At 55.7% G+C, this 27,111-nt stretch overlaps 1 protein-coding gene and 1 long non-coding RNA gene across 3 annotated transcripts in view; one reads left to right on the plus strand and one right to left on the minus strand.

Annotated features, from left to right (window-relative positions):
* LOC142820987 (uncharacterized) overlaps positions 1-8,390 on the minus strand; it is a 41,031-nt gene extending 32,641 nt beyond the window's left edge. Inside the window, exon 1 of the long non-coding RNA XR_012898028.1 lies at positions 7,774-8,390. This is a non-coding gene — a long non-coding RNA (uncharacterized LOC142820987). The remainder of the gene's footprint in view (positions 1-7,773) is intronic.
* Positions 8,391-19,667: 11,277 nt separating this feature from the next.
* MRC2 (mannose receptor C-type 2) overlaps positions 19,668-27,111 on the plus strand; it is an 84,937-nt gene continuing 77,493 nt past the window's right edge. Inside the window, exon 1 of one of the 2 annotated variants that reach the window (XM_075911591.1) lies at positions 19,668-20,130. In XM_075911591.1, the coding sequence (XP_075767706.1) occupies positions 20,028-20,130 (103 nt within the window). In that variant the 5' untranslated portion in view covers positions 19,668-20,027. The remainder of the gene's footprint in view (positions 20,131-27,111) is intronic. The other variant, XM_075911590.1, reaches the window with a different exon arrangement.

Consider the following 27,111-nt stretch of genomic DNA (forward strand, 5'->3'; position numbering starts at 1 on the left):
GCTCCAGCGAGTCCAATCCTGTTCACACCAGCCAGTGTCAGCCGATCTGGGGAATGGGGGAAGAAACCCCATTGCAGGCAGTTGAGAGAGAACATGTCTCCAGGAAAACTTGCCTCCTGGCCACCAGTATTTAGAGAGCAGCTCACGCCATAAAACAGGCAGGTGGGAACCCTACCAAGTATTATTATCTCAGATACTCTAATTCTCTATGTCAACGGCTCATCCTTGAGTCCTTCACTCACCTGATATCCTGTAGCAATGAGTTCCTCAAGTGTTTGCTCCTGTTCATTCAATGCATGTGTGTGTGCTTGCCACATGCATCGGTGCTGGAAGATTTTCCCTCTGCAGGACCCGTAGGGGACTGCTCCAGCGCCCCCTGGAGCGGCGCGCACATACCGTGCTATATAGGGCACCACTGGCCCCTCCCACCCCAGTTCCTTCTTGCTGCCAGTGACAGTGCTGGAAACGGCTGCTCCAGCCGTAGCTGCAGTGCTGCTCCTGTTCATTCCCTCCTCGTCCACTGTAAATAGTTTCGAGTACTCAGCTGTGGTTAGAACCCGGTAGGTAGTCCCCTGCCTGGGACTCGGCCCACGGACCGGGCATGCCTCAGTCCCCTGGGTTTAAACTGCTGCGAACTCCCAGCAACTGGCAGCGTCGTCTGGACGAGGCCCACATCAGCAAGGGCCGTATCTGCAGGTCCTTCCAACCCAGGGCCAGAAGGATCCCCCTTCAGAATCGTCATCCCTCCCACCGGGCGAATCACCGTCACCGTGCTTTGTGCCAGCCAGTTGGGCACTGCAGACGGCCTCACGGCCTACGCCGTGGCCTTAATGGTGCCCCTGGGCTCCATGGGGTTTTCCTGTGCAGCCACAAGTTATGCACTCAGTGGCCGGAGAGTCTGTGGCTCCAGTCGGGGCCACCTGCTAGCCACTCCCCAGCACCGCCTTGGGAGCCACCGGACTGCCCCCACGGGTTAAGGGATGCCCTGAAGGTGGGGCGGGTTCTCCAGTGGCTCAGGGCATTCACCTGGGGAGCACAGGGTTGAGAGCTCTAGTCCTGCCCCTCCCAGGAGTGACCAAACCGCTAACACACGAGAAGGGATGCCCTGGAGGCAGGGAGGTGGGGTGGATTCTCGAGGGGGATAGGGGAGAACGGCTCAAGCCCTGCCCCCCACAGCGGTAGGGTCCCCCCCGGTGAAGGAAGAGGAAGGATCAGCCCCCACAGCATGAAGAGGAACAATCTGCCCAGGCCTCTTCACCCTAATCACCCGATGAGGCCCCAGGGGCACCTCCTCCAGTGGTCCCACGGGATGCCAATAAAGCACCAAGACTTTTTGAAGCAGGTGGCTGTGAACTTGGTCCTCCAGGCAGTGGAGGTGGAGGAGTCCATAGACACCCGCTTTGGGGTTCTTGGCCCAACATGATGGGGCTGCCAAGATCACTAAGGCTGTGACAGACTCGCTCCTCCATCCCCCCATCTCAAACAGGGCAGAACTCGAATACCTCATCCCAGCCGAGGACCACAAGTATCGGGGTACCAACCCTGTCCCGGATTTGCTTGCGGCGGAGGCAGCGGGAGGGTCAATCTGCTCCTCCCTCCCCAGGAAGAAAGAGTCAAGATGTCTCAACCTTTTTGGAGGTAAACGTCATTCCTCCGCAGGCCTTCGACCACGGGTGGCTGACCCCCAGGCCCTGCTTGCCCGATACGACTCCAGCACGTGGCGCGTGGTGTCTGTCCGAGCCCTCGCTGCCAGGGACCCCCAGAAAGGAGTTCCGGGTGCTTGCGGACGAAGGGGGGTCAGGGCAACGCCGCAAGCAGCTTCGGACGCTGTGGACTCTGCAGGTCAGCCCGTGGCGTCGGCAGTGTCCGTGCTAGTCGGTGTGGCTGCACCTGTCAGACTTGTCCGTGGAGGCCCGAATTCCATCCAGGTCTTCCCAGTTGAAGGGGTGGCCCGTTTGCTGAAAACACAGACACAAAACTGCATGCGCTAAAGGACACCCCGAAACTCTGGGGTTTTCTGTCCCTGGGATGGAGAGGACAAAATAGAAGCCCCTGCCTCCTTAACCCAGGGGTTCCTATAGTAGACAGGACCCCAGCCTGGGGAAATGTAACCCTTCACAAGGGGGCAAGGTAGCCTTCCTCTAGCTGCCCCAAGCCCTCTAACAAGGGACTTTTTTGAGGTCATGCCCAAGGGGAACATGCCTCTCGGATCACCAGGTCCTCCCCGTTTTGTTTTCATCCCGTCTTCGTCCCTTCCTCCAGGCTTCCAGGGATGTCACTAAGGACCCGAGTACAACCCAGCCACACCCTCCATCTTTCCTCTGCCCTCCCTCCCGTCCCCATCCCTCTTCAGAGATCCTTCTCAGGAGATCCTTCTTGTGCAGGAGGTAGGGGAGCTGCTCCGCACAGGAGTGGTACAGGAAGTGCCCCCACCACCCTGAGTACAGAAACTGGGGCTTCTCCTCCTGGTATTTTTGAATCCCTGCACTCCATCCTGGATCGGCGAGATTTGAACCGCTACCTGCTGAGGCTCAAGTTTCGCATGGTCTCTCTGGCTTCCATCATCCTGACCTGGATCCAGGGGATTGGTACGCCACCCTCGACCTCAAGCACACGTATTTCCACATCACGACCTTGGAGGGACACAGGCGTTTCTTTCGTTTCACAAGAGGTGAATATCAGGTTCTCTCCTTTGAGCTTGTCATGGTCCCAAAGGTTTTTACCAAGTGCATGTCGGTGGTGGTGGTTTACCCGAGACGCACGGGGATCCAGGTCTATCTCTACCTCGCTGATTGGCTCGTCAGGAGATCCTCTGAGGCTAAAGTCCAACGGGATGTTGCTCTTCTGTGGGATGCATGCCAGCATCTGGGCCTCCTGGTGAACGAGAAAAGGTCAACATTAGTTCCAGCTCAAAGTATTGAGTTCATCAGTAGGTGCTGGATACAGTTGTAGCTCGAGCTTTGCTTCCTCCAGACAGGTTGCAGTCTCTCGCAACACTTGTACATCAAGTTTCTGCTGCACCGTTGACCATGGCCAGGGTTTGTCTATGCTTAGCGGGTCATATGGCAGCATGCACCTATGTGGTGCTCCTTGCCAGACTCAGGACGCGGCCTCTGCAGATGTGGTTAGTTTCGGTCTACTCGCCGGCCAGGCATCCGCTGGACAAGGTGGTGCCCATCCACCCATGTCCTCCAGTCGCTAATGTGGTGGACCGTGTCGGACAACATCATGGCAAGCATACCATTCCGGCAGCTGCGGCACTCCCTGGAGTTGGGTTTGGATGCTTCAGATCATAGAATTGTAGGGTTGGAAGAGACTTCAGGAGGTCAAGTCCAACTCCTTACCCAAAGCAGAACCAGCCCCAACTAAATCATCCCAGCCAGGGTTTTGTCAAGCTGGGATTTAAAAACCTCTAGGGATGGAGATTCCACCACCTCTCTAGGGAACCCATCCCAGTGCTTCTCCACCCGCCTAGGGAAATAGTTTTTCCTCATATCCTAGACCTCCCACATTGCAACCTGAGACCATTGCTCCTTGTTCTGCCATCTGTCGTGGACTAAAAGGTCCGGGATGGAGAGCCCATCTCAGCACATTATGGCTGCAGGGAGAATGGAGTCTCAGTGAGACAAACCTCCACATAAACATCAAAGTGGGAAAGACATCAACCAAAAGGGTGTCTGAACCCTGTGCCCTAACGTCAGAGCCCCCTTACACGATCTCAGAACCCCCTTACACGATCTCAGAACCCCCTTACACGATCTTCGGCTAGAACAGGGGCAGCTTAGGCTTCGTCCGGCCTTTCTTCCCCAGGTTGTGTATCCACCTTCCACATGGGTCGGGATATTTTTCTTCCTGTTTTCTATCCAAAACTGTCTCAGACCGGTAAGAAGAGGTGCCTCCAGGCTTTGGACATCAGGAGGGCACTCACTTTCTTCCTGGACCACACTAGACCCGTCTGTACGTCCTTCCAGCTCTCTGTGGCTTACGCCGAGCGCGTGAAGGGTCTTCCAGTGTCCTCGCAAAGGATTTCCAAACGGATCACCTCCTGCATCACGCCTCCTGCATCACTGGCAGGCGTTCAACTGTGAGGGCGCTTTCCACCAGGGCCTGAACCTCCTTGGCTGCTTTCTTAGCCAATGTCCTGATCGCAGACCTCTGCAAAGCCAGTCTTCGGTACACACGTTCACATCCCATTATGCAGCGGGCCAGAGAGGATGTGGTGTTCGACAGAGCCGGACTGAATTCTGCATGTCCTTAAACTTCTCTCCACCTCTGCAGGTATTGCTTGGGGTCTCCGAAGTTGAGTGGACATGAGCGATTGCTGGAAGAAGAAAAGGCAGTGGGTTACCGGTTTCCATAACTGGTGTTCTTCGAGATGTGTTGCTCGTGTCCATTCAACTTCCCAGCCTCCTCCCCTCTGCTGGAGTTTTCTGGCAAGAAGGAACTGGGAAGAGAGCGGCCCAGTGATGCCCTTTATGTGTGTGCCACTCCAGGGGGCGCTGGAGCACGTCCCCTACAGATTATGAGCACCGCCCCCCTGCGGAATGGATACAAGCAGCACGTCTCGAAGAACACCAGTTACGGAGACAGGATAACTGTCTTTTCCATGGGACAGGGAGGCCCAAAGTCACTGGGTGAATCTGCCACAGTATTTATATTCCACCTGTTATACACTGGGCCGTAACAAGGGCGGGGCGCTCGCCCCGGGTGCATCATAATCAGGGGCGCAAAGACGCAATGAGTAAAAATAATAACCTGCCCAAGTAAAGAGCACGGCGTGTGCTCACCTAAGGAGAGAGAGAACATCAGTAATATCTTGCCTCCGGCGCAAAAATACCTAGTTACGGCGCTGGTTGTATACTCTATGGAACACAGCTTTCTGGCCTGTCTGTTGTATCGCATAGTTGTTCTGTGCAGATATATAATGCCTACAGATTTGGTAACATGGTGTATAGTAACCCGGTGCCCCTTCCATTCAAGGATCTCAAAGCCCTTTATAAACATTGATTGGGAAACACTTTCCTCTCAAACCTCATGGGCTGACTGTCCCTGCCCTGCTGCTGGGTAAAACAAGGAACAGATTTGGGGGAGTATCTTGGCTGAGGGTAGTGGCAGAACTCACAAGGGAATCCAGAACATCCCTGTTTCTAACCCCGTGGTCACCAACCAGTAGATCGCGATCTACCAGTAGATCTCAGGGGCTCTAAGGGTAGCTCTTGAGCCCTCTCTGAACTGTGCACCTGCGCAGAACATTTACATTAGATTTCCTCATTTGAGGAGCAGCTACTCACCGAGCAACAACACAGGTGAGTAGCTGCGAGGAATGGTGGGAGCTGGGAGGTCGAGAGGGCTGAAACACCCCAGCCAGCTGACTGTGGCTTTCAGCTGAAAGAGGCTGTCCCGCGCTCCAGCTGATCGGCGGCTTCTCCTCTGCACCTGCCCACATGGAGCTTGGTGCACCCTGGCTGAGCGCCATGGCCAGCTGGCTGGGCAGCCACTTCTCTTCCCTCCAGCCCGGCTGCCCTGTGCTCAGCCCAGGGAGGCTGCGTCTAGCTCCGGCTGTGCTGGAGCAAGCTTCCCAGGCTGAGTGCAGGATCACAGATGCCCATCTGATGGACTGTATACGACTAGCAATCTCAGACTACAACCCAGACTTCAAGACACTGGCAGATACTGTTCAGTCACAGGTGTCACACTGAGACTTTGTTATTGGAAGAAAAAATATAGAATTATCAATACTTGATTTTAGATTTACAAAATAAGCAGAGAACAAAATGTATAATTGTAAATGCTTCATTTGACATTTAAATAGCATGAATTAAAAACAGACCCTTTATTTCATAACTATAAACATGTGATTTTAATGTTATATATTGCATAATTTAAAAATAAATTGTTTAACAGAGTGTATAAGGGCTGGGGATAGCAAGTGATGGACAGGAGAATAGAGAGGGCGGGGCTTCAAGGAAGGGGCGGGGCGGTAGATCTTCGCCTGTTCTGAGACTTAAAAAGTGATCTTGGGTGTAAAAAGGTTGGAGACCACTGTTCTAACCATTAGACTGCGCTGCTTCCCACAAGAGGCAGTGATTGTTAGCATTCTGCTTCCTGTGACTTGAGTGCTCAGTGGCCCGGAGCGTCAGCCTGCTCTCCTAGCCCCTCATCCAGGATGCCACAATGCCTGGTAATATCTGTGACTCCCCTCCCGCGTCATCCCCATGGAGGACACACATTTCTGGCTGATGGACCAGCCTGCCTGGCCCCCTCCCCTCCAGCACCGCACTGCGCCTGGGCAGGGTAATCTCCAGCCGCCCGTCAGACAGCCTCACTTTTTCCCCTTCCCTTTCAAAAGGGTGACCTCAGCGCAGTCGCTGCCTGCTGGTGGGTGTTGATCTTGGCTCGCTCCGCTCCAGTGGGGGGCCAGAAATGAAGTCAGGTTGGTGCGAAGAGAGCGCTGAGACAGGTGCTCCTGTTTTCCAGTAGCATGCTGCAGCCGGTGACTCAGCACAAGCCTTCCCTCCGCTGGGTTTAATGCTACGGCTTGAAACACAAAGCAGGGCCAGGAGCTGCGTCTCGGGAGCGCTGGGCCGGGCTCACAAGCGTCTCAGCTGCGCGTGGCGCTTCGGAAGGAATATGCCAGCAGCGCTGCCTGGTTGCCTCTCCTCTGCCATAAGGAAGGATTCTGGGTGCTTGCAGAGATACCCGCCACACAGACCCTGCCCGGGAAATTCAATTCATGGCAGAGTGAATGCTAACATCAAAGGAGAGCCCTGGACAAGACCTTTGCAGCTTTATGGGAAAACCCACTTTCAGCCCCCTTCTATGACTATCAACTTCATGTGCTCCGGTGAGACAGCAAAATATCCTCCTCCTTTTACAGCTGGGTGAAAATGGGGAACTGAGGCTCAGAGAATAAACGTCTTGCCCAAGGTCTCATAAGAAGTCTGTGGCAGAGGTAGGACCTACACCCATGTCTTCACGAGTGGTAGGATAATGCTTCACCCCTCCTCACTCAACCCCCATCCTTCCCCGCCTGGCTCAGCTGATGAGCATCCCAACTCTGCTGGGTGAAGGGCAGGACAGAAAAGGCTCAGCTGGGGTAGCCGTGTCATAATCCGTCTGCAATCCAACCCTGAAGAGACTCTCCAGGAGATAGGGTCACGTCCCAGGCTGAAGCCAGTGCAACATTGGAGAACTTTCCCATCTGCCCCACCCTGAGGCCTGGTTTTATTGGCTTCAACTCATGAGATCACACACAAGCCAAGGACCAAATCGTGTAAGCACTGGACACTGCTGAGAGGAGAGGGGGGCGAGTGGGTAACAGCCAAGTCTTCTTGGGAATGTGAAAAAAGCCAAGGAACAAATCACGCAGTAGAACTCCAGCTGACAGCCCTTGCACAAGGACATGGAGCCAGTGGGAATTTATTGACACCAGAAGTTCTTTGCTTTGTGTCTGTACAGCGCCAAACGCAATGGGGCCCTGGTCCGGGAGCAGGGGTGTCCTGGCAAACCAAATCCTCCAACTGTTCAGTGAGGACAGCTCGCAGAAAGCCATCTAGGACAGTGTTTCTCAACCTTTTTTTTTTTTTTAAGTACCCCTTTTTCCAAAAAAAAAAGTATAATTATAATTCCCCTCAGTACATACAGTTTTCAAACACACAACCTTCTTTTCCACCATTGCAACACATTTGTTTAAACAACGGAATTGAAGCCGGGCAGGCGATGAAATTTTTGGGTGTAAAAAGTACAAAAATAATAAAGCGCTGTAAAACTTACAACAAAACTTCAGTTTTCTCCACATTTCAGTTGTGTTGACGTGCCCCCAGACATCTCTCGAGTACCCCCGTGGGTGCCTGTACCGCGGCTTGAGAAACACTCCTCTAGGAGAATGTGCCGAGCTGCTAAGGCCAGAGGAGCCCCCGGTGAGCCCATGCACAGGCCGGAGAAAGCCCCGAAATAATTCCACTTTTAACGAGAGAAGAGCTTTTTGGAAAACATCCCACCTGGATTCAAAGATGCCCCGCGAGGGTTGGAAGGGTTGAGCAGTGCTTGAATGCCAGCGGCACCCTCCACCCAGAGGTGAAACATCACCACCCAGCCTCCGGGCAACGGCTCAGGGCCTCTTTCATGACCCCCTGTTGTCTCTGTTCTTCCACTTCAGCCCAAAGAACAGTCCCCTGACAGCTCCGAGATGGGCTCTAGACTGTGCGTTCCCCAGCTCGCTTGCGGCGCAGTCATTGCCCAAACCTCCTGCAGCACCGGGGCCATCCTGGGAAGGTCACCCCAAGCGCAAACATGCTTAATGCATGAGAGCAACAAGAGCGCTGCATGGGCTGGAACAGCCCCACGGGGCAAAGATCCTGGGCTAGTTTTCTTGCTCTGAGTCCTGTTAGCAACTGTGCCCACTGCAAAGGGGCAGGCTGGAAAACTTCATCAGCGCTGACCTTCTCGCAGCCCAGGCTCCGTAACTTCTGGAAACGGGAGCATGACTCGAGCTCCGGCTCTGGCAAAGAGGAATTCCAGCTCAGGGAAGTGGCCAAAAAAATAGGTGAACGACGACGCGACGTATCAAGCACGTTCAGAAATCCATCAGCCGTCGCTCCGTTGCCAGCTCCCCCTTGTGCGCCTCTGCTTGGCCAGAAGCGTCCAGCAGGAAACCGGAGTTTGCACATTCAGCCACGACGCAGGCAAGCTGGCCGGGCCCTGATTCTGCATTCCTTTGCGCTCCCCTGCCAACAGAGCGCAGGGGTGTCCAAGGCATGATGAATCGGCTCCTGTGCAGTAACATCCAGAAGGGGAAAAATCCAGCTGGGTCTGAGCAGAGAATCGGCATGTGGAGGCTGCAGTTTCTCCACATTTAAGGCTGCAACCAGCTTCTCTTTGTGGTCAGAGCCCGGAGCCCGGGACTTGGTCTGAAAACTGCCCGGTTTGTGAAGAAGGCAGAAGCTCTCTGGGGCATTTTTATCTAACGGGCTTGAAGACTCTCTCGCATGCGGACGGGGGTTTGCCGGCGCGGAGGCTGCCGCTGTTTTCTGCTACAAGCCGCTGATGTGGGGCGGCAGCTACTGAACTGCCATAACCCTCTGTGTTAGCCTGTTTGTCTGGAGGTGGGTGACGGGGAGGGATCCCCTGTTGTGTTCTCTCCCTCGGGGGCACCTGGCATTGGCCAGTGTCGGCAGACAGGACACTGGGCTGGATGCACCTTTGGTCTGACCCAGCCTGGCCGCTCTTCTGTTTTTAAACCACCCCCACCATTTGGCAACGCTTCAATGAGAGGGATCCCAAAGAGACCTGAGACTGAGTGAGCAACCAGCGATGGTGCTCTGCAGCGCCGGCATGAATCCGACCTGACCGTGCCCGCGGCGCCTTGCTGGGGAAGCCCCCTTCTCCCAGCAGCTGTTGTAGGACTTTCCCCTGTTAGGAGCAGCATCTCCACCGGCTCTCACTCCTTGCATAGGGCGCCTGGGTGCCTCGCTCCGGCTTTGCCACTTGCAGCATTGCCCTTGGGATCTTCTAGGCACTTAAAAGCTGCTGGTCACTGGGATGCGTCTCACTGCAAGGCACAGCTCCCAGCATGAACCCTCACCCTCAGATACAGCCGGGGGCTCTGTACACCTCCTAGCTATGCAAACAGTCCACCCTGTCGGCAGCAGCAACAAGGGCTGGGTTCAAACAGCAGGGCTACGTCTACACTAGGAGTTTTCTCCGCAAAAAAATGTGATCTCATTTGCATATTTGCTGCCGATCCTTTTTTGCGCAGAAATAAGCAGCGTGGACGTTTTCGTTTTGCATAAAACCCCCTTTTCCCACAAGATCCTTATGTCCCAAATGAATCTTGTGGAAAAGGGGGGTTTTGCGCAAAAAGAAAATGTCCACGCTGCTTGTTTTTGCGCAAAAAACCCTAGCGCAAAAACGGATCGGCAGAAAATATGCAAATGAGTGTGACTCATGCAAATGAGCCCCTAATTTGCATATTTGTTGCAAAGAAAACTCCTAGTGTAGGCATAGCCCAGAGGAGGAAACACCACAAGCTCAAGCTGCACTATTCAGTACTGTCCCTGGGTTCCTTCTCTAGGCGCTGCTCCCTTCGCCACATGTATGCACTGACTCCAGGGACAAGTGAAGGCTCAGGGCAGCAGGAGGGGAGCTTGCCCTGTAGCAAACCAGAGTTTTGTTTAAAGGGACTGTGGCTCCAAAGCCTTTCGCCAGCACTACGTCGGCATGCACCCTTCCTGAAACGAACGACACGCGTGGTTCCACTGCAAAGCATTCACCAGCATGGGCCTTAACGTCTCCGCTAAGTTGTGCAAACTCTCAGGCAGAAACGACTGTGTCCATAAGCTTCTTCTTCCTCAAGAGGAGGCAGCCCCCTAAAATGCAGGGGCACGATGCCAGAATCACTCCAGTGTGAGGTCGTGTCTGCAGTCCAGACTGTGCCACTCGTACAGCTGCAACCCCAAAGCCATGCTGAAAAGGGAAGCGCTGAGGCAGAAGCTGTCCTGTGCCAGTTGTATTAAGCAGAGGGTTCTGGGTAATAACGTGAAAACCCCATGCTCAGAACATGAAACTGGCTTAGTTACAAAGGCATTGCAGCTGCAGCTGGCATTCCAGTCGTGCACACAGAGGGTATGTCTACACTACCACCCTAGTTCCACGAGGTGTAACGATAGTTCGGAAAAGGAATCCTAGTCCGCACTATCTAGTCCAGGCATGTCCAAAGTCTGGCCCGCGGGCCAATTGCGGCCCGTGTTCCGGTTTAATACGGCCCCCGCTTCCTCCCCCTCTCCTGGCTCCCCGGCGCTCTTTTGAACTGGCACGCCCAGCACGCCGCTTCCGGCTGCGCCGCCGCCGCTGCCCATGGCCTCCGCGGTCCTAGAGCCTGCCCTGTAGGGCACGTCCGCAGCCCCGCTCCCCCACTCGGCTGCGGGTTCGCCCTGCCACCTGGGCCGCCGTGAGGCCGGCGTGCCCTGCGCTCTCCGCCCGCCTCCGACCCCGCGGGCCCTCCGCCTTGGTGCTGAGAGTGCGGGGACAGCCCTCACGCATGTTCACTTCTTCAAATCTGGCCCTCTTTGAAAAAAGTTTGGACACCCCTGATCTAGTCCGTGCTGCGTGTAGCCGTGGGCACAGAGTCCGAACTAGCGGACATTTAAAAATGGCGGCAGCCGGCAACATGCAAATGAAGCCCAGGAAATTCAAATCCCGGGCTTCATTTGCAAGTTCGTATGACTACATTAACCACCCTAGTTCGAACCAGGGTGGTAGTGTAGACATACCCAGACTGACTGTCTTGTGGGGCCCTTTCTCTCTGCAGCCTTCTGGGCCTCCCTGCACGTCCCATGCAGGTTGCTGCACTAGTCACGAGATCAGGGTCTACTCCTAATAGCCTAGTGGCTAAAAGAAGATCCAGACAAGAAAAGAGTTTTAACGCTATGGGAGAACTGCCAACGTGGGGAAACCTGGGTGCGGGCAGATTGTTGGCTAGCGTATCCCGCCCTTGTGGAAAGATGGAAACTCAAAGGGAGATAGTCAGGGTACGTCTACACTAGCTCGTTAGTTCGAGTGAGGTAGGGTAATGAGGGCAGGCAAAGTTGCAAATGAAGCCCAGGATTTAAATATCCCGGGCTTCATTTGCATGTTCCCGGGCGCCGCCATTTTTAAATCCCCCTTAGTCTGAACTCCGTGCCTGCAGCTACACATGGCACGGAGTAGGTAGTTCGAATTAAAGATCCTAATTCGAACTACCGTTACTCCTCGTGAAATGAGGCCAAAGAGCCGGGCAAGGGCTAGTAGCAGATTCAGAAGTGTTAGGGTTGCCAGGTGTCCCGTTGTGAACCGGACTGTCCAGTATTTGAGCTTTCTGTTGGGGAAACAAACTGAGACAATAGAAATGAGACAATAGAAATGTCCGGCATTTTCTAAATAAGATGTCACGTAGATTAGGATGGAAGGTCAAGTGTGTCCGGTATTTTTGTTGAATCCAGTTGGCAACCCTAGGAAGTAGAAGTGCGTTTGAGCGCACAGACAGGCTGGGGGATGAGCTCTCCCAATGCGAGCGGAGACGGTGAGACCTGGAATCTTGGCTGTTTGTGTATTTGGTTCCTTACAATCCGAGAGGTTTGCTGCTCTCAGGAGAGGAGAGGGGAAGGGTCCGGGGAGCTGGGTGCTCCCTGAGCCCCAGTAGCTCCCAGCATTCCAAGCCGACCCTCTCCCCGGCTGGAGGAATGCCGATAACGCCATGGGCAGTACCCGCTCTGAGCCGTACAAGACACAGTCTGAGCCTGTGAGACGGGACAGTGGGGTGGAGGGAAACCTCGCTGACAGGCCTGTGAGACGGTCCTCAGGGCAGTCCGAGGTTTGGAACAGTACATGCGCCCTAGGCACAGGGCGGTCAGTGGATGGAGACGTCAGCATGTTAGTCTTCCAAAGCTGCCATCCCCGGCTGTAAGCAGCTCGGCATGTGACATGGGGCCGATGGGAGCAAGGTCTCTCTAGTGTAGCCCAGTTCCCACGCCCACGAGTGGCTGATTAAGGCTCCCACTGCTCTCTAGAAACGTGATGTGTTTTCATGGCCCAGCGACTGAGGGCAGCATGATCACACCCACTGGATGGATGGATACACAGAGAGCTAATGCGACTTGCCCACAGTAACAGTGGCTGGCAGAGACGTTAACAAAACCCAGGCAGCCCAACTCCCATGTCCTAAACAGCACTTTTCAGGGGCAAGTTCTTAGATAGAATTTTTCTGCCTGGGATCTCAAAGCACCCTGCAAAGGAGGGAAGGATCGTTACTGCATTTTACAATTAGGGAAACTGAGGCACCGCAGGGGAGTGACTTGCTCAAGGGCACCCAGCAGGTCAATAGCAGAGCCGACTATCCTGACACCAGTGCTCTCTGCAACGGACCATGCTGCTTCCCAACTTGCTTCCTGCTAGCGGCATCGTGAAGATAGCTGTCCGCCTGCCTACACCAGTTTCGCCCAGGCTTGAAATGCTGCCACATACCCCAGAGCACACCCCATCCCTGGCAGACTCTTTCCATCTGCCGGGCTTCAGATCAGACGTCACGAGGGCATCTGTGTGCAAAGCATGTGCTGGACTTGCCTGTAACTCACTGATACTTTGCTCTGGGCAGCCCTGCCTCCTGGGGGGATGAGTGACAGGCCGGTTTCCAGCAGCGTGGCTAGGGATGTTATCCTTGTTCTACTCAGCTGCATGGGGCTGCAAAACTGGCCAGAAATCTTGAGAGAAGAATGTGCGTTTTTTTTCCCCTCTAAGATTTCTGCTGCTTCCTCCTTCCGTTAGCTCTGGAAAAATCCACACAAACATCGTCCCCGACAGTCCCTTGGTCCAACTTGCTGCTCCCAGCTCAGGCAGCGTCTGGGAGGACAGACCCAAGAACATGAAAACTCCCGGGGGGGTGAGGGGGAGTGACTGGTCTGGGTGGTTTCATACGTGCTGAGTGCGGGGGAAAGCTGATGCAACCAGAATCTTCTCTCCACAGAACTGGCTCAGACCTCCAGCTCAAGCCCTGCGTTCTGCCAGCCTTGTGCTCTCCGTCTCTCACGCAAACTGGGAAATGTGATTCAGGTGGCTACGCAGGAAGTGCCAGATTCACCATGGTGTGTGCACCTCTAATTCTGCCCACTTGTGCATCCCTTCTGTGCACGGAACGAGGCAGGCGTGCAATTTACTGAACGTCTGCAAAATCGCTGTAAAGTCATTGTGTTAGTCTAGAACTTTAAAAATGAGTGGTCCTGTGGCACCTTAGGGTGCGTCTACACAGCACCCTACGCTCGAAATAGTGTATTTCAAAATTGGCATGTCTACACATGCCAAATTTCAAAATAACACGCTATTTTGAGATATCCCTTAACCCTCATGGAATGAGGGTTACAGGGATGCCGAAATAGTGTGTCTGCTATTTCGAGACTTATCTCGAAATAGAGGATGCATTCAAAAGACGGGGGTAGCTATTTCGGGATACTTCCGGTATCCCAAAATAGCCCCACTGTGCAGACGTATCCTAAGAGACTAACAAAAATATGCAGTAGCATGAGCTTTCGTGGGCAAAACCCCCTTCTTGAGATGAGATGATCTTTTGGGTGAGATTCTGAACTCCTTGTACATGTCTTTACCGAGCTGCAAACTCCATTTTGAAAGTGCAACCCTTTTCCTTTCTGTCAGCTGTCTTCTGCCATGTTGGACTGCAACTACAAAGACTGGTGGCAAAGTATAACAAAGTGGGTCATTGACATGAAGTGCTCTGATATGGAAGTGCATTGACATGGAAGAACTCTAAAAAAATAGATGGGCTCCCACCTAGGAGAACTGGTTTAGCTGGGGAAAGATTGCTTGCCTATGAAATCATGGAGTGATTTCTCTGCTTTCTGATCATCTCCCAGAGGAGACTGCAAAGTTTTTTTTTAAAAAGGGGGAGCTGATCTAGCCCAGGGTCCTTTTCTCCCAACTCCAGACAAGAATAGGGAGAAGAAACCTAGCATGGAAGATCCTTCCTGAACACAGAGGATGCGTCTAGATTACATGTCTCTGCCGACAGAGGCATGTAAAATAGGCTACCCAACATAGTCAATGAAGCAGGGATTTAAATAGCCCCAGCTTCGTTAAAATAAAAATGGCCACCATGCTGTGCCAGCTCAGCTGATTGTCGGCACAGCGCACGAGTCAAGACGCGGATCAGTTGACAGGGAACGCCTTTGTCGACCGCTCCCGTAAACCTTGTTTCACGAGGCATCAGGGAGCGGTCGACAAAGGTGTTCCCTGTCAACCGATCCGCGTCTTGACTCGCGCGCTGTGTTAACCATCAGCTGAGCCGGCACAGCGCGGCAGCTATTTTTATTTTCATGAAGCCGGGGATATTTAAATCCCTGCTTCATTGACTGTTGGATAGCCTATTTTAATCTAGACATACAGCGGGTGCCTAAGGAAAGGGTGAGCAAGTGCTGGGCTTAGGTGTGTCCTCGTGGGGGCGGGCTGTGCTTCTTTGTGCAGTCTGGGGTAAGCGAAAGAGCAAAGGTGACATCCCGTGCAACGTGCGTGTTTATAGGCTTGGCACATACCATGAGACTCCTGGGAGAGCTACCGCAAGCCAGAAGCGGCTGCTGTTCTGGAAGGATCAGCACTGAGCCCCCAGGCCAAACACCTGGATGGTGTGTCCCAGCTCTCAGGAGGGAATGCTGGATGGAGGATCTATGCCCTGCAGGAGGCCTAGGGGCCCAAAGTCTGGGGAAGTAGCTGAGCGCCATTCAGGCTTTGGAGGCTTAAAACAGAGTCCCCTCACGGCAGCCTGGGGAGCAGTGGCAGAGCTAAGGGGGAGGTTGGGGGGTGACCGCGTCTCTCCCCACCCCAGCAGGCTTCTCCAGCATGGCACGCACAGGAGCTGCTGCAGGCGCAGGCAGGAGCGGTGGTGGCGAGGTGGCTGCGCCGGGTACTGCCCGGGTTCACCCTGTGCCTGTTAACCCGTGTTTGGGTGCTCTGAGCTCTGAAAGGGGACGTGAGCGAAGCACATGGTCGAACGGCAGGCACCCGGCCTACACGAACGCACACTGAGGCCTCTGCGCAGCTCATGGGGCCCAGCCACTGGCGCCTCTCCCAGGATGAGTCCCCGAGGAGGGTGCTCCCGGACTTGGGTGGTGACCAGATTGATGGTTCCTCCTGTTTCTCATCTGCTCCCTGTCGGAGCCCTCCTGCTCTCTCAGGGTTCTAAGTCCCCTAGGTCTGGCCTAGCCTTCCTGCATCCCCCTCCCCCTCTATCCTAGCTCGGCTGCTAGCCAGGCTCCCCCACCCCCATCTACCTCCTACTTTATCTGCCTGCCTGGACTCTGCCCTTCCCCATCCTCCTGTCCCACCACAACCTGCCCCCACCCCATCTGCCCCTGGGGTCCTCCCCGCATGCCATTGGTCTCCTTGTCTAGTGGCTTGCACCTTATGGCCCCATTTCCTGTCCCCTCACTTCATCTGCCTCAGGATCTGCTCCCAGCTCCCTCTTTTCCTGGGTCCCGCCCCCAATCCTAGCCCCCTGCCACGCTATCTGCCTGTCTCTCTGCATCCTGAACCCCAGCCCATGTCCAGACTCCAGTCCACCTGTACTATCCCTGCATTGTTCCACCTTAGTATTGCATGTCCCTAGCTTCGGGGACCTTCCCCAGCTCTTCCTGCACCCTAGGGTCCCTTTGACACCCAGGGGGGTTCACTTGGGATTGGGGGGCAGAGCTCAATTAGGTCACGGGATGATGGAGCCGCGTGTCAGCGCCAGTACATGGTGCTTTTGGGGATAGATCCCCAATGCAGGGCCGCAGGTTCCTGACAGTAGGGAACCCAGAGGAGCCTCTCCGAGATTTGCTGCAAACGGTGGAGGGATGGGGGGGAGGGGGAGAGTCCCAAAGAAAAAGTGTCCAAAAGCCTTTATGAGGCCAAAGGCAGGCAGCCAAACTACAGGGATCGCTTCACCCAGCGCCGGGGAAGAGAGGGGCTAGTAATCAGAACTGCTTTGCTGTGTGTTAGGAATCATTTCAAAAGGGATGGAGAATAGGACAGAAAATATCTTATTACCTCTGTATCAATCCATGGTGCGCCCACATCTTGAATACTGCCTACAGGTGTGGTTGCCTCGTCTCAAAAAAGATCTCTTGGCATTGGAAAAAGTTCAGAAAAGGGCAACAAAAATGATGAGGGGTTTGGAATGGGTCCCGTATGAACAAAGACTGGGGCTTTTCAGCTTAGAAAAGAGGAGATTAAGGGGAGATATGATCGAGGTTTATGAAATCATGACTGGTGTGGAGAAAGCGAATAAGGAAAAGTTATTTACTTGCTCACATAGCATAAGAACGAGGGGTCACCAAATGAAATGAATAGGCAGCAGGTTTAAAACAAACGAAAGGAAGTCTTTCTTCACTCAGCACACAGTCAACTTGTGGAACTCCTTGCCAGAGGATGCTGTGAAGACCAGGATTTTAACAGAGTTTAAAACAGGGCTAGATACGTTCATGGTGGTTAGGTCCATCAATGGCTATTAGCCAGGATGAACTGGAATGGTGGCCCTAGCCTCTGGTTGCCAGAGGCTGGAAATGGGTGACAGGAGATGGATCACTTGATGATTCCCTGTTCTGTTCACTTCCTCTCGGGCACCTAGCACTGGCTGCTGTCAGAAAATAGGATATAGGACCTTTGGTCTGACGCAGTACGGTCATTCTTATGTGTCACATGCCCCGTACTGACACATCCCCACTGCTCTCTCTGTGCTCAGCACCTCAGTGACCTCCGTGTACCCCTCCATCACTTCTTTCCCCAGTACTGCCCGTTTCCCTTGTTCTGACCCTAACCCTGCACCAGCATTTTCCCCACCTCCCCAGGGCTCTTCTCATCCCCGTGTGCAGCTTCCCCCAGTCTCTGTGTCCCTCTCCCTCCGGAGACCCTGCTTCTAGCCCTAGTTCATTAGTTCTCTCTCTCCTGCTTTGGGCACCTCCTCTCTGGAAGGGGGAGCGGGAGGTGGCGGAGGAACTGCTGGCCTAGTGCAGGTGAACAGGGCCCGGGGGAAGCAGCCTGACTTGACTCTCTTGCCCCCAGTGAATTGTTATCAGTCCCGGTAACACGCTCGCCCAGCCTGCTATGGGTGCGCCCCACATAGTGCTGATGAGCCCATAGGGGCAGCCCTGGGCAAAGGGGGCAGGAGAGACACAGATGGCCCATGCCTGCCCAGTTTGCTCCCTCCTCATCTCCTCCAGCCAACACCGGTGTGGGAACAAGGAGGCTGGGGGTGCTGCAGCACTCACATGATTGACGTGGGGTCTTGGCTGCTGCCCCACGCCCAGGGTAGCCCCCCCTTGGCCCTTTTACCTCTGTCTGACTTCCCTTTCCCAGAGGCACAGCTCTGCTCCCAGCCCCAGCTCTGGAGCGGGGCTGGACAGAGATAGGGGGGCTGGCTTTCAGCACCCCCACTATTAAAAATATCCCAGCACCATTGACAGCCGAACCACCTGCAGCCCCCCCCCCCCCCCGGATGCCTACCCCAGCGCTGGTGGGCCAGCCTAGTTAGAAGAGGCCAGTTGAACTGGAGGAAAACATCCTGGGGCTGCCCCATTCCTAGACGTAAGGCCAGAAGGACTCATTGGGTCGTCTTGTGTGGCCTCAGGCAGAGCGAACCGTCTTCCATCGCTTTGTTCCTCAGGGCGACCCCCGTCCTTTACCGGGAGCCGTACTGAATAGGGATATTAAAGGGTGGGTATTTAACTAACCGAGTAGTCGATCGACTTTTTATCGACTAGTCGATAGGCAGCCTGGCTCCGTCCCAGCCTTGGGGTCAAACCCCGCTGTCGTTCTGCAATTGAAAATGCAGTAGGTGCCCGGGGGCGGGCTGCCTGGCTCCTATTGCCTTTTAAATTGCAAAGCCACAGTGGGGTTTGGTCCCACACCCAGCGTGAGCTGGGACTGAGCCAGGCTGCCTGCCCAGCCAGCAGCAGCCTCTGTCTGGGGGGGGTCCCAGTGAGGAGTTGGGACCCTCCGCAGACAGGGGCTGCTTCACGGCAGCAACGGGGGAGGGGAGAAAGGACAGGCGGCACTGTGGAGACGATGCTGGAGGGAGCCAGCTTATAAGGCTCCCCCCAGCACTAGCTCCCACTTTCCCTGCCCCTTGCTGCTTCAGATACAGAGGCAGCAAAGGGGCGGGGGGTATGCGAGTAGTCAGCTTGATGACCAGATACACACAGGCTCATCGGGTAATCGACTGCTCCCTTAATATCCCTAGTACTGAAATGTGTTCACACCAGGAAACCCTAAACTTTCAAACCCCAAACTGAAGTTCCTGCTAATTGGGTTCCATGGGGGGGGGGGGGAGAGATGAGAGAGAAATCCATGAGGGGGTAATCCATGGGTTCCCTAAAGTCTGAGCCCTTGGGCTCCCCGCGCCTTTCCCTTATTTCCATCCACCCTACTTGGGAGGCCACTGGCTGGACTCTAGGACTGTCCCTCCAGGGCAGGGAAGCAACATTAGAGGGTGTTTCATAGCTGGACGGGGAGGGGGGCACAACCCCGTTAGGACTTGAGTCTGGTCCCATCCACACCCCAAGCCCCTGGAGCTGCCTGGTGCTTTGCACTGGAGTTGGCTGGCCCAGCAGGGGGAACAGGCTACGGCTGGAGTCAGTTCACACAACGTGTCAGCCTCGGGGCAGGCCTCTCCAGACTCTGGGCTGGGGGTGGAGTCGCTCTCCCGAGCTAGGTGCAGGCCCAGCGTGTAGGTTTGAGCGCAGCACTGCAGAGCACCTTGTGTTACCGTCGCACCATGGTACCCCCAGGAGGAGGACTTGGGGCATTTATTCCTCCCGGGCAATGGGGGAGGAGACCGATTCTGCAACCTGCCTGATTAGCGTGCAACGTGCAAGGGATGAGTGAGCCGAAGTGCATTTGCTCGCCCTGTATTTGGAAAACCTGGACGGAATGTCACTGCCTCTCCCCACGGCTCCCTCGCCTGTCCACTTGGCTGACCCAAGCCAGCGCCCCGGCCCAGAGCTCCCACTGCAGAGGGGGCGTGGGGCGGCCGCGGGGAGGGAGGAATCCGGGACGCCCGGCTGGGCTCCCACGCGCTTCGCTCCACTCCCCGCCCCGAGCCCCAGCGGAGCAAGGCTGCGCCCTCCAGCTCCCCACGGCCCAGGGTGGCGGCCGCCCTGCCCAGCGCCGCCCAAGTTTGCTTCCAGCGCGCTGAGCCTCAAACGCTTTTCCCCCTTCCCTGCTTTTTTGGGATCAGCCCACAAGTGACGGGCTGCCCGGCTCTCCGGTGACGCAGTGTCTGGGGCTCTTTGAATCCTCCGCAGACAGGCAGAAACCCACTTTCCTGTGTCCTCCGCCGCCTTTCCGCCCCCCTCGCCCCAGCCCCTCCAGCGCCCTCCCCTCCGGAGCAAGAGGAGGGCAGCGGGAGAGCGCAATTAGCCAGCGCAAGGAGCTCTGCGAGGAGCGAGAGAGGGGGGAGGGGGGATCCAGCCTCCATCCAAAAAAACCCTTCAGCAAACCTCTCCCCGGGCATGAAACTCCCGGCGCTCGCCTGCTCTCCATGGCCACTGCTGCTGCCCTGCGCTTTCTTCTGCGTCCTCAGCCTCGCCCCGGGGCTCGGCGCCGCCCGCTCAGGTAGAGTTGGCGAAAGTTTTTCAAACTCCTACGCGCGGCGGGGGGAGGGGGGCCGGGTTCTTTGTGCCTCGGCGGCTCCAGGTCGAGTCCCCCCCCCCCCTTCCCCAGTTTTTTGAAAGCCAAGAGGAGAAGGAGCCGGCGGCGGGGAGCGCTGGGCTCTGCGGGGAAGGGCGGGCGCGCTGAGTGAAACCAGATGTGGAGGGCGCCCGGGCATGGCTAGAAGGGGGGGTGGGGGGAACGGGAACGAAGCAGCCGCGCGGCGCATTAAAACCACGAGCCCCCACCCCAGACAAATGCCCATCCTCGCAGGGTAGCGCCTCGCTGCTCCTGCGCCCCCCGCGACCGCACACCAGGGCCCCGCGAGGCGCGGCGCGCAGAGTTCTCCAGCGGGCAGAGTGGCTCGGCCAGTCCCCTCTCTGGGGCGCCTGGGGCCCCTCTGCCGTGTGGGTGACAGTGATTTGGCACGTGCCACTCGCTGGCCAGGCATCAGGACCTCGCTGGACCTAGGGAGCCCATCATGCCCTGGCGGACTCCGCCTGCCTAGGCGGCTTGGGGCTTATGCCTTGGATTCACAGTTCTTCTCCAAGTTGGCCCAAGTCCACCCAAGAGGGTGGGCAACTCCTGGTTTGTACCAGGCAGAAAGACTGGGGAAAAACGTGGCTTTTCCAGCTCATATTTTAAAGACACAAGCTCTGAAATGCAACAAGTCGGCAGAGGCTGAGGAATTGCCAGGGACGTGGGGGGAGCAGCGAGAGGGGCCGGGGGCGGTTTGGGGCAAAGAGATCCCCAGGTCAGAGTGGATGGGAGTCAGAGCCGCTCTGGGACTGGAACCCTTCTGTCTCCTGAACGGGAGATGCTTTGTTCTGAAAGGAGTTGATACCTTTAGGCCCCAGTTCAACCAGTCACCCCCATTCAGCCAAGTACACTAGTGCAGACTCAGGCTCCCTTGGGTAGCTCTGCAGCACTGGGGCCTTGCTGGAGACTTGGAGGCTGTGATGTTTGTTGTAATTTCTCATGATAAAATGATTATTGTTTATCTTGGTAAAGACATGACCGGCCAGATGGCCTGCGGCGTTCAAGGCCTCCCATGGAATAGCCATTTCCACTGTTTGGTGACTGAGGATGTGACTATTTATGTGAGCGTGATTGATGTCCATTTAGTTGCTTACTTTAATTTGGCTTTATTAAAAAATAATAGGGCTTATTGGTCTAAACCAGCAGTTCTCAAACTTTTTGGGCTCCGGAGCCGTTTACATGCGTAAAAATGTATGTGGAGCCCCAGGGGTCCACTGATTGTGTGTGTTGTACCTATCGATGGTTCCAGTTTGTCAGCCTCGCAGAGCTCCTGGAGATGTCTCACGCAGCCCTGGGGCTCCACGGAGCACAGTTTGAGAAACACTGGTCTAAACAAACGTAAGCCTTTAATTTAATGTATTGGAGTGCACTCGGGAATAGGGATGTAAAAGGTTACCTGGTAAGCATTAGCCTTACCAGCTTGCTTATCTGGTAACCAGTTAACCAGAGGGCTGGACCCAGCCAGAGCAACCCCCCCAACTATGGAACCCCAGCCCTCCCTGGTTAATCATATTGTTTAACTGGTTAACTTTTAATAGCATACTTGGGGCGACGAGGAATAAGGGATCTTTCGGAAAAGGCTTTATTTTCCGAAAGATCCGCGTCTAGACTGGTGCTTTTTTCCGGCAAAGCTCCGAGTTAGAAAAAAGCGGCAGCCATTTTTATGCAAATGAAGTGGGGGGGATTTAAATCCCTGCTTCATTTGCAATTGCTATGTGTCTTAATTTGCATCCCTTTTATGGAAAAGGGATGCAGTCTAGACACAGCCTAGGTGACTTGCCTAAGGACATACAGGAAGTCTGTGGCAGAGCCAGGAACGGAACTCAGTTCCCCACTTTGACCCCACGTGGGCAGTGGGTGAACCTAGGGCTGGGGGAGATGCCTTCTGCTGAGATGCCCTGCCCCCCTCCCCACACCTGAGCACTTGTGGCCTATGCCCCCGCTCCCTCCGGAACACAGGCGGCCCCAGGGGAGGCTGGCAGTGCAGAGCTGAAGCCCAGGCAGGAGGCTGAAGGATCTGTGCTGAATGGGAGGTGGCTGGGGGCAGGGCCAGCCAGGGAGTTGCCTGCCCCTGCCTATGATACCTGCCGTCTATGTGTAACCAAAAGACCAAGCCTACACTAAGTAGGGCCCAGAAGGCCGCCCTGTGTAAAGCCGGTCACCCGGTGCTGCTCTTCACATTGATCTTAATGCTGATGGCTGAAATTGGGGTGGCCAGAGATGTCCTTGTGCTCCAGTGCACCTTTAGCTGCAGCTGTGAGGAAGGGGGAAGGGCTGTGTGCGGCGCTGTATGGAGGGCTGGGTTTATAGGGAGGGCTTTGGCTCAGGGCAAGAGCCCGATTGCATGAATTTCTCCAACTATCTGTGGTGTTTGCAAAACTGCTTTGAGTTCCCAAACCTCCCTCCCCATCACTGAAACCCTAGTGATCTAGGGCAAGAAAAATTAAATGGGAAGGCAACCCCGCCCCAAGGGAGGCCTGTGCACAGAATCCGGGCACAAAGCCCCTCTTCCCATTTGCTCTCTCAAGCTTCCTGGGCATAAGCAGCTGAGCTACGCACAGCACGTGGTCTGTGTTCGCTCTTCTCCTCTCACTCCTGCCTCTCTCGCAGGCCTTGTCTCTGTTGATTTCTCCATCCTCTCCTTTGCTTCATTTTCACTGGGGCGCTTCCCGACCCCCATCCACCACCTTCTCTAGCCCGTCCTGCTTTTGCTGCTCTCCAGTGTTAGTGGAGCTGGGGAGGTGGCCCAGCTGGTCCATGCACGTGGGCGGAGCTAGCGGGGCCTGCATTAGCAGGGGAGGCAGCCCAGCTGGTCCATGCACGTGGGCGGAGCTAGCGGGGCCTGCATTAGCAGGGGAGGCAGCCCAGCTGGTCCATGCACGTGGGTGGAGCTAGCTGGGCTTGCATTAGCAGGGGAGGTGGCCCAAAGCCTGGGGTCAGTGAGGGAGTCTCCAGCTGACCCAGGGTCGCACGTGGATCTGCCGCTTTGAAATGGGGTGGGAAGCACGGGGCCAATGGGGGACTGCCCCTCTGGCCCCGAGCTTCCCGCAGCGCTTCCACCTTTGACGTGTAGCAACAGTCCTGGGGCTGTTTCTACACTTCCAGGCAGAGGTGCTCTTGTCGACTACTCAAAATTTAACACCCCTAGGGTGAGCTGGGTCTGGGACCGCTGCAGCTCTGCATTTTAAATGTAATAATAGCCAGGCAGCTCTTACTACATTTAAAATGCAGAGCCACAGCAGTCCCGGACTTGCGTGAGCCGGGATTGCTCAGTCCCGGCTCAGGCCGGGTCCAGCAGCCCCTGTTCGTGGTGGCCCGGGCTGGCTGCAGGCAGAAGCTGTTCCAGCAGCACCCCCTGTATGTGGCCAGCCTCAGCTGCCACCAACAGAGGTTGCCTCTCCTACCTTCCCCCGAATAGAGGCAGCACGGTGGGAAGTAGGCTGGCAGCACCACAGAGATGGTGCTGGGGGGAACCAGCTTTTAAGCCAGCTCCCAGCGCCAGCTCCTGTTCCCCCCCCTTGCTGCCTCTGACACAGAGGCAGCAAGGGGAGGGGGGAAATGAGTAGTGGAGGACTCGACTCGACTCCCCATTAAGCTTAGGCTTATCGGGTAGTCGAGTACTTGACTTCTCACTTACACCCCTAAGGGGAAGTCGGGCTGCTATTTCCTGGGCTCTCTCCACAGCACCTCAGGGGTCTGGGGCACCCCTTAAAAAGCTCAGAGGGAGTCAAGGCTGCTTGTGCATCTTCAGGTCTCTGGGGGGGCAGAGTGGCAGAGTGGCCATTGCTTTGCTGTGCACCCACAGGACTAGGTGGGACTGCAGGCTCTTCTGGGGAGCAGGGTGCCATGGAAACAGTCTCCTCTCCTCGTTGGTTCAAGGCTTTATGCTTTCCAGGGTCAGTGCAGGGAGAGTGCGGAGCAGGGCAGGGTCCGTGGCCTGGGAGTTGCTTGGCCTGGCTGCTGGGATGGCATTTGTATGGCATTTACCAAGGGAACGCACGAGCTAATGTGACCTAAGCAAATGTAACATTGGGGAAATGAATATAACTTCCCTAAACCAGCAGTGCGCAGCCTAGGCCAGTCAGGGGGCTGCACGAGCGGCCTCCTTCATCTCAGTGGCCCCCAAGATTGTCCTAAGCAAGACAGTCTCCTGGGGCAGGATAGTTTTGCTGACTGTGCTTGCGCGCCTAGAATTTGTGGGGTGCGCTGACAGGACCATGGCTAGGGATGTAAGCGACTAGTCTATTAGAGGCAGGAAAGGGGGGGAGCAGGAGCTGGTGCTGGGGGAAGCTGGCTTAAAAGCCGATTTCCCCCCCAGCACCATCTCCACGGGGGGCAGGGGAGTCAGGGGGTGACGGGGCCCAGATGCTAACTGGGAATCAGCTGATTCCCAACTTGTGCCCAGTCCCAGATGCTGCATCTCTGCTTTTTAAGAGCTACCGGACCGGGTGTGAGCCGGGAAGGGTCCCTCCTGCTGCAGCTCCTCCACTTATCAACGAATCCACTAGAAATTCCATTGACTTGTCGATTAGTTGACTCAACTAAATAGAACATCCCTAACCGTGGCAGCGGGTTGATTGGCTGCAGAGGGCGCGCCCGACTCTCTCAGTCCGAGCTGTGAGCAATCAGGATGCACTTTACTTCATGTGCCCTGGCTTTATGTGTGCGTCACTTTAGTAGTATGAGGCGGAGTAAAACCTTAGCGGATGGAAAGCCACGGAATCTTGCAACCCTGCACGTGGGCAACCGTCAACACAGTGTCTCGCAGGGCTGTAGGATGCCCACCACCAATGTTCCCACTCGGTTTTTCTATCCAGGTGTGGAATACATTTTATTGTGCGCACTGAGGCATGAGCCTATGTGCACCACCATTAGAAATGGCAGCTCGAGGGGATAACAGAAAGGAAAGAAAAGCTGCCAAGTTTAGAATGGGCCATGGAGTAGGGATGTTAAATATCGGTTAATTGGATAGTCGATTAACCTCATGAATTCTTATTGGTTACTCAACTATTCTGTAGTCCCCGGGGGAGGGGCAGGCAGCCAGTGTGCTCCAGTCCTGCTTCCAAGGAGCCCTTTGCCACGGAGTGCCAGATGGGAGCTGCTCCGCGAGGGGAGCTAGTTTAAAAACCAGCTCCCCTTGCAGACCGGCTGCCTGTTGCCCCACACTGCTGATTCTAATATAGATGCAGCAGCACAGGATAGCAGCAGCCCCTGTCTGGGGGTAAGTGGGGGGGCTGAGCTCCTAGACCTGGCATGAGCTGGAACTGAGCCGGGCTGTCCGCCTGCCTGGCTCTTAGTACACTTTAAATGCAGAGCTGCAGTGGGAGTAGGTCCCGGACCTGGTGCAAGCCAGGACCGAGCCCGGCTTCTGAAAATGTACTGGTGGAGGTGGGGAGAATGCGTGTAGTCTATAGCATTAACCTATACACTTTTATTAGGATTACCATGTGTCCGGTTTTTCCTGGACATGTTCTCCTTTTCACTTGTTAAATCTCCGGCCTGCCGGATTTTTTAAATGGCAAAAAATGTCTGGGATTTTGCCCTGCAAAGGGGATCAGGGAGAGGGTGGCAGCATGTGTCTGTCGAATCAAACGTTCGGAGCCTTGTGCCCAGACTGTTCACGACTGCTCTGTGCATGCGCCCCAGCACCTGGCGGGAAAAGCGTGTGGCAGTGGCACCGATGAAACCCAGGCCAGGTCAGATGGGGGGGAGGGAGGCTCCTCCCACGGAGTCACAGCATTACTCTCTGCCCTGCTAGATTATGTCCCTCTCTGGTAGGGGAAGGGCATTGGGTTAGAGCAGGGAGGCTGGGGGTTCCTGGCTCTGGGGGAGTGGTGGGCTCATTGGGTTAGAGAAGGGACTGGGGGTTTCTGGCTCTGGGGGAGTGGTGGGTTCATTGGGTTAGAGGAGGGACTGGGGGTTCCTGTCTCTGGGGGAGTGGTGGGTTCATTGGGTTAGAGGAGGGACTGGGGGTTCCTGGCTCTGGGGGAGTGGTGGGTTCATTGGGTTAGAGCGGGGGGACTGGGGGTTCCTGGCTCTGGGGGAGTGGTGGGTTCATTGGGTTAGAGCAGAGGGGCTGGGGGTTTCTGGCTCTGGGGGAGGGGTGGGCACATTGGGTTAGAGCAGAGGGGCTGGGGGTTCCTGTCTCTGGGGGAGGGGTGGGCACATTGGGTTAGAGCAGAGGGGCTGGGGGTGCCTGACTCTGGGGGAGTGGTGGGCTCATTGGGTTAGAGCAGAGGGGCTGGGGGTTTCTGGCTCTGGGGGAGTGGTGGGTTCATTGGGTTAGAGCGGGGGGACTGGGGGTTTCTGGCTCTGGGGGAGTGGTGGGTTCATTGGGTTAGAGCGGGGGGACTGGGGGTTTCTGGCTCTGGGGGAGTGGTGGGTTCATTGGGTTAGAGAAGGGACTGGGGGTTCCTGGCTCTGGGGGAGTGGTGGGTTCATTGGGTTAGAGCGGTGGGAGGCTGGGGGTGCCTGGCTCTGGGGAAGGGGTGGGAGCATTGGGTTAGAGTGGGGAACTGGGCGTTAGCATTTCTGGCTCCTTTCCTTTCCTGTCGGTGGGCAGTGGTTAGATTTGGGGGTTCCAGTCTCAGCTCTGGGAGGACTGTGGGAGCGGGTGCTTGATGGGGCGGGCAGGGGAAAGGATGGGATTCTGGGAAGCATTCCTGGATTCCTTTTCTAGCCACGTCACTTCTCCCCTTGGTGCCTTTAACTTCATGCCCCAGGATGGGCCCGAGCCACCAGCCTCTCTGGTCCCTCACTCTCTCCTCCTCGCCCCGCAGCAGCCCGGGCCGCCGGCTGGTGAGTGGTGCCGCTGGAGCCCGCACTGCCGCGCATCTCGGGGCAGTGCAGTGGGGAAGCGGGAGCCTGGCATGCAGCGTCCTCTCGCACCATGCAAGCCAGCGGGTG

Source organism: Pelodiscus sinensis, chromosome 29, assembly GCF_049634645.1.
Source record: "Pelodiscus sinensis isolate JC-2024 chromosome 29, ASM4963464v1, whole genome shotgun sequence".
Lineage (NCBI taxonomy): Eukaryota > Metazoa > Chordata > Testudines > Trionychidae > Pelodiscus > Pelodiscus sinensis.